Source organism: Vicugna pacos, unplaced genomic scaffold (assembly GCF_048564905.1).
Source record: "Vicugna pacos unplaced genomic scaffold, VicPac4 scaffold_104, whole genome shotgun sequence".
Lineage (NCBI taxonomy): Eukaryota > Metazoa > Chordata > Mammalia > Artiodactyla > Camelidae > Vicugna > Vicugna pacos.
In genome coordinates this window covers 7,497,440-7,504,810 of record NW_027328784.1, presented here as the reverse complement: position 1 = coordinate 7,504,810, position 7,371 = coordinate 7,497,440, and the positions used below count along the sequence as shown (strand labels likewise).

At 40.8% G+C, this 7,371-nt stretch overlaps 1 protein-coding gene across 1 annotated transcript in view; it reads right to left on the bottom strand.

Annotated features, from left to right (window-relative positions):
* Nucleotides 1–494: 494 nt before the first annotated feature.
* LOC140694808 (uncharacterized) overlaps nt 495–7,371 on the bottom strand; it is a 55,730-nt gene continuing 48,853 nt past the window's right edge. Inside the window, exons 6-9 of the mRNA XM_072957867.1 lie at nt 2,470–2,513; nt 2,100–2,189; nt 1,615–1,736; nt 495–584 (exon numbers count right to left, since the gene is read on the bottom strand). Of these exons, the coding sequence (XP_072813968.1) occupies nt 2,124–2,189; nt 2,470–2,513 (110 nt within the window). The 3' untranslated portion in view covers nt 495–584; nt 1,615–1,736; nt 2,100–2,123. The remainder of the gene's footprint in view (nt 585–1,614; nt 1,737–2,099; nt 2,190–2,469; nt 2,514–7,371) is intronic.

Below are 7,371 nucleotides of genomic sequence, written 5' to 3'. Positions count from 1 at the left end.
AAAGTAAAATGGACGAGGACTCCACAAGACAGAATGCTATACTAGTCATTAAAAATCATGCCAGGGGAGATAGAATATTGTAGAAAAATGTGTAATAAGCCGAATGGAAAATGGAGGTCTCCACACAGTATACAGGCACACATTGCTCGCTGGTTTTTATGACAGAGGTAATACACACTGATGAAAAGAACAGAAAATAGATGTTAATGTGTTAATTATTATCTCTGAGTACTGGCACCAGGATAGATCCATTTGACCCTTTTTTCATACATTTATATTAAATACACACTATTTTTCATCTGAAAAATGCATTTTTAGATGTCTAGTACCACACATTGGAAAATTACACGAGTACTTACAGAAACAAATAACTAGGAGACACCGCAGCAGCGTCACAAAGTGTAGAAAGGGCGATCCTGAATAACACCGCGCAGTTACATAAGGACCCACAAAGTGAGAGCACCTGCTGTAACAGGGCGCGGCCCCCTTCCATTTGTCAGATGTGTCTTCAGGGCTGAGGCAGTTCTGAGCACGGCCAGTGTCAGTGCTGGTGTCTGGATGGATGCCACTGGAGGTGAGGGCACCTGCAAGCCGAGAGGAAGAACAGAAATCATCCTCTGCTTTTTCTGTCTTGTTTCTTTGTTACTTTTAAAGAGAGGCGGAAATAAGATAAACTGGATCTTTCCTACTGAAATTTCAGTAATGAAACCATTTTTAAAGTGATCACAACTTATATTCTGCCTATGACTGTCTTTTCAACAAAGCATCATATTTATAAAATGTTAATTAACTCAGTTAATTAACTCCCTGTTGAAACATTCTAGTAAAGAGCATGAACTGCAGTATGTAAAAGAACCACACCTGCAGTGACTAGCTCAGCTGTCTTGACGGCAGTGCAGTCAGCCCCCACCATCCCGTGGCCCTGAGCTCCTGATGCTGGTAAGAGAGCGCGCTGCTGCCTCAGATGGAAAGAAAAGGTGAAAGCATTTTCTGAAATCTACAGCACTGACAAAACATAACTGATAAATCCCAGGCTCCTTTGAGGCTGTCATTTTCCGTTTCTGGCCAACACCCGTCAATGAGCAGAACCACCCCATTCCCGAGTCATGGGACTCACGTGGGCAGAAGTTTTGGAGAAATTTCCAGGTATAGAATGTAAACCAACTATACATAAAACTCTGAAAAAGAAAAGATGCAATAATCTGATTTTGGAAGACACTAAAATATTCTCCTAAGCCTTAGTACTTGGAAAGGCTGGGCTTCTACTAAGCCACTTATTTATTTCACAGCCAATGAGCATCTCCCACAAACCCTGTTTCCCTGTGTCTGCTGGGAGCTTCAGGCACATTGATGTTGTCTATCTTATAAGTCACAAGGCAGAGGCGTGTGTCTCACGCTGGCAACTCTCACACAGGCTCAACTCCTAGCCTCACTGTATGAACTTGGCCCCATTTTCTCACCTGTTTATTTGGTACCTGTTCTTCTGTAAGCTGCCTGAAATGCTTATTGAAACAAGTCAGAAGAATGAGTGGGTAGAGAAATGGACAGATGGACAGGTGAGAGATGGGCAGAAAAACAGAGAGTCTCCAAGAGAAGGGGAGCAATCAAAATTACCTATGCAAAACCCTCTTCTAGTCAGGGAAGGAAACCACCACGGAGAAGTGTGAAGAGGCAGGTTGCTTAGGACTGTTTCCTGGATTCCATGAAAAGTCACACCAAGAGATGAGAGGGTAGAACTATAAATAATAAAAGAAAAAATCATGCATGTTTGAAAAATATATCTACATTATGTACTTTCTAAAGAATAGAGTCAAATTAGCAAGGCCCAATAACACAATCCTTGGGTATATACAGAAGTGAGAATCCCATCTCCAATCTGCAAGGCATCCCTTTGGAGCACTGAGAGTCTACACGGTGCAGTCATAAAGCCATCACCGCAAAAGCGATGCTATCCTGCACTTACGAGGAAAGAGCAGCTGTGCTCGGTCTGCCTACACGTGTCTTTTACACCCCTCAGCACCTCTACGGGGGAGGGACGCCTAGCGAGCCCCATCTCTGCAGGACAGAAGACAAGTCCAAGAGAGGCTAAGCCGACCTACCAATTCTCCATCTCACAGGACTTGTCACTCCAGACCAGGACTCGAACTCGGACCCACGTTTGTAACCACAGTACTACCGTATTTTATGTGCTTTTTGTGTGTATAATACATTTGTTTCTGGCATGAAAGGGTATTTAATAAATGATCGGTTGTCTTGTCTATCTCATTAGTTCACAATCTTTATATTTTTGAATTGTACTCTTCCCCTGGAGAAAGGAACGGAAAGAGCGGGGGTCAGAATGAGGTGGGGCTCCATTCTTTATCTGTTGCCTCATCTCATCCAAGTCCCCAAACAGGGAGAAAGAGCAAATGTTCTCTTCATCATTTAAAGAGAGGGCTCCAGTGACGGTGACTTACTCAACCCCAAAACCAAGTCTGGGGGAAGGGCACATGCAGCAACGAGAGCAGTATCACCTGTAGGAAGGCAAAAAGAGCTCAGGGGATGGCTCAATGGGTCAGCCTGATTTCATTTCAATCGATAATACAATAGCACACTCTAAAAAAACTAGAATGCAATGGATTTCCTCTTTCTTGACATCTAGCAAGTTTCCACATCTCACATGTAACATTATCACGAACTAGTGAAAGGAAGAGTCCACAGACAAGGAAAATCAATGCCACAGGCAGGCTGAAACACAGGCTGGAGGAAAGGAAGGGAAAGGGCATAGTAAAGAAGAGGGGAAATTCTGGGAAAAAGACATCATCACAAGGACTCTCAAGCATCATCCAGCAATCATATAATCATTCTTTCAAGAGAGAGTTACTTAGGTCCTATTTTGTGCAACATTGTACAGTGGGCGAAGCAAGAGCACAGCGTCCATGGTGGCAGCAAGCTGCGGAGCTCCAATACACTTCTGATCCCGGTACCTTGCACACTTGTCCTCAGTATAAAGGCAAAATATATAGTAAAATAATCCAATGTAAACTCTATGCAATGCTGAAAAAAATTAAAGAATACCTAAATACCTGGACAGACACACCACGCACATTCCTGAATCAAATGACAGCATTCTTGGGATGGCAGTGCTCCCCAGAGCGATCCATATATTCAACGTGGACTCGATCACAATCCCAGTGGGTTCCTCTGCAGAAACTGACTATCTGCTGCTACAATTCATATGGGAATTCGAGGATCTCAGTAACCAAACCGTACTTGAAATAGAAGAACAGTTTGAGAGGACTTGTAATTCTCAATTTCAAACCTTACAACTGTATCTCCAGGTGAGATTAGAGGCCATTTTTAAGTTATAATTGTGTTTATCCTTATTTTCTAAATTCTGTACAACGAATATACCTGTTAGAATAAGAAATTTAAAAAGTAAGGTATCTTTTAAAACATGCAAACCTATTCATTCATTGGGAAAAAAATATTTTGACTATAAAGAAGTAAACAAATATCTAGTGAAAAAGGACTATTTAAAAACAAGAGTGCATTTACATTTTTTGTAAATTGGAAACTGAAAAGCACAAACACATCAAGTTTCTAGGGAGAGTGTTGCAACATATTAATTGTTATTTCCAAAATTCTAATTGAACAATGAAAACTCAAGAAAGAGAAAATCTTGATTGACAGCCAACTGCAAACACATGGAGAGCAAAGGCCTAGAAATCACAGTTCCTTTAACTCTGCTACTAACTCAATAGGAGAGGAAATTCCTCAGTGAGGGGACAGTGGAATCCCATGCATAAGACAGGATACACAGTACAAACTGCACTAGAATTGGGGGTGATTTCCATAGAAGAATTCTAAAGTTACAACATTGATGAAAAACTATAAAAACACTGACAGACAGATTAAAACACACAGTCATATATATTATATAAAAACATATGAAGTCTGCCCCCATGTTGCATAGAAATACAAACATATTTGTTCATTTATGGGCACTGATTACTTTATCCCAGGTAGAATATTTCAACTAAAATAGATAATCAATAATACACTCCTCTTGTCAAAACTAGTTGATAAGTTACTCTGCTATGTATGCATAATGTGTCTAAGATAGATTTAAAATTAGTGAAAAAGATTATTGTATGGTTTCTTGAACCCTTCTCAAGACACCAAGCTTAATTTTAAAATAAATCTGAGCAGTATTTCTATATGATCTTTTCCCTTGTGAAATGAACAACACAGTCTGTTGTCAAAATTCTTTCCTTACAATGATTCACGAGCACCGTATACTCACAAAACTGCTGGACAGCAAGGCACTATCCAGACACTGTGACAAATCAAATGAAACACAAGGAAGACAGTGACCCTATTCTGCAGGGCTTATAATCTGTTCCAACACCGGGTTTTTATTTGATTTGTTTGATTGGTTAGAAAAATAAAATCACTCAAGTACATTCTTCTTTGAGCATTATGTAAATCATGACTCTCTTTTTAGTGTCATGAGCAGGAAAGACTTGAGTATGAATTGATTAGATCAACTAGGCACAATCATCGCTGGAGCCTGTGTAATAAATAAGTACATGAGATCTAAAATAAACCTACACAGATCTCTGCAAGGAAAATGAAGAGGTGAGTTCCCCAATGAGAAAACAAACAATCAAGAAATCAAAAAAGGAAAACTTTTTCATTAATGATTCCAGGCAGTAGTGGAGCATGGTGGTGAAGATCACAAATGCTGGGGACAAACATGAGGGTCTGAAATCCCACAGCACTGGGTAGCTGTGACACTGATATTTCAGTGAAATTTTCTGCACCTCAGTCTCCTATCCATAGACTGGGGACAGCCACAGCACCCATCTCCTAGAACAGTCTTAAGAATTAAGTTATTTTTTATATAAAAGTTTAAATAAAATACCTCAGATTTTAAATATTACCCCAAAAGCTCAAGGAACAAAGAAAACAGTGATAAATTGGAGTTCATCAAATGTTAAAAATTTGCTTCAAAGGACACCATCCAGAAGGTGAAAAAACATCTGAGAGGAGAAAATTTTTTCAAATTATTTATCTGATTAAGTATTTGTATCTTCAAATAAAAGAAAAAACTCCTACAACTCAACAAGAAAAAGAGAACTCAATTAAAATGTGTATAAAGTATCTGAAAATGTATTTTTCAAAGAAAATATACAAATGGCCAATAAGCACAATCAAACGATGTTCAATATCATTAGCTGTAAAAGAAATCAAGTCAAAACCACTAGGAGAAACCGCTTCACACTTACTACAATAGGTTATAATAAAAAAAAATGTGTAACAAGCACTAATGAAGACACAGAGGAAGCGGAGCGCGCAGCCCTTGCTTTTGAGGATGTAACACAGGGTGGCCACTTTAGAAAACAGCCTGGCAGGTCCTCAGAGAGTTGAACATTTGGTTTATGAATGACCCAGCATTTCTGCTCTCTGGTCACACAAGTAAGAGAACTGAAAACAAATGTCCACATAAAAATTCCTACAGGAGTATTCACGGCGCCATTACTCTTCACAAACAAAAAGCAGACACAACACAAACGACTATCACCTGATGAATGGGTAAACAGTAGGGCCCAGATATACAGTAGAATATAATTCAGCAATAGCAAAGCATAGAGTACTGACCCAGGCCACAACCTGGAAATACATTGAAAAAGTTACTCAGTGTGAAAGAAGTCAGTCACAATAGACAGTTCCATTTACATGAAATAACTTGTTTTACATGAAATGTCCAGCACAGGCAAATCCATAGAGAGAGAACAATGGCTGCCTGGGGCTGGGGGAGGATGAGGAAGATGGGAATGACTGCTTGTGCATACAGGGCTTCCTGTTGGGGGATGAAAATATTCTAAGATTGACTGCGATGCACAATTCTGGGCTTTGAGTAAAAACCGCTGCACATTTTAATGGGTGAATTGTATTAAAACTGTTAAGGACAAAAGCACCTAGGGCCAGAACCTTCAAATAGTAAATGCAAATTGCTAACTTTTATTACAGGAAGAAGAAACTGCCCTCAGCATGAAAGCAGGAGATCGGCAAATATGGGTTAACAGAATTGGACAAGAGCATTTCACTTGAAAGAGTTGCTGAGTGTACACGAAATATTCAGAAATAGGAAAATCAGCTTGACATCACGAAGAAGCATTCTGCTTCAAATGCAGATCAAGGATTCGGCAAGCCCAGCTGCTAGAAATAACCAGAGAAGAAACCTGGTTCTTACAACAAGCACCAGAGCCAACAAGGAAATGGTGGTGAGGAAAGCAGGCAGCCAAAAATCTGGAACAGTTTGCTACAAATAATTTCTCCACTGAAAATTCAAAAATAAAATGAAAGTGATGCAATGCTGAGCTGGCCTCACGTTAAAGGGCTTCCTCTGCTGCTCGACAGTTCTGTAACCCCGAATGAGAGACTCAGGAGAATCAGCATGGCTCCTGGCAGTCCCCAAGTGACTGCCCTCCAGCACGTTTACCACCATCACATCTGCCAGGGTTGTATTGCAGAGAAGAGACCAACTTCTAAAAGGCACAGGAAATGTTTACCAGGGAAGAAAAGGCTGCTGTCAGTCCTGGGACAGAGGCAGTGTGAGCAGAGGCCAGAAGGCTGCAGGTGAACTGGAGCAGACCTGGGGCAGGAAGGGACCACGGAAGAGCAGATCTCAATTTTCTACTCTCTCTCCCTCGGGTAGGAGAGATAAAGCCTGCATCCTTCTCACCTGGAACTGTGGGTTCTGGCTGGCAGAAGTCTTACGTACAGGGAATGAATACTCAAGACTCTGTGGAAAAAGTCACGAAAGAGAGAGGGCGTAGGGACCCAACTCCACGAGCCTCTCAAATGATCCCATATTTATTGTGTATAATCAAAGGAAAACGTCATTAACAGTTGTGTGATAGTAAGCAGGAACTTGGGGAAAGAAGGATGAGACAGAGATTGTAGAATCCACCATGAGTACAAAGGCTTAGTGTATCTTTAGGTAAGTCATGGGGTGAGGGGAATAAGATACATCCTTTAGACATGTGAATTACAAAGCAGACCACCAGACCAGCTAGGTCCTTGCTTGGGGGATAATAGAGTATCTAACTGCACACAAGCCCAGCCTTTATAGCTGTGGGCCTGGGTCATTGCTTTGCGATGAGCAGAGTGCTATCTAAAACATCATCTACGCAAGCAAAGCATTATCTCTGCTTTTTAAGGCAAGGAGACAGGAGTGAGGATGCACAGGCACTTGCTTGCAAAGCAGTTACTAAGCATACGTTTTCTTCTTAAATTTGACAGGCGGCTGGGATCTGTTACAATTTGTTAACCCAATCATGGGCTCCCACATGGAACCATTATGGAGGACACCCTAAGGTGACA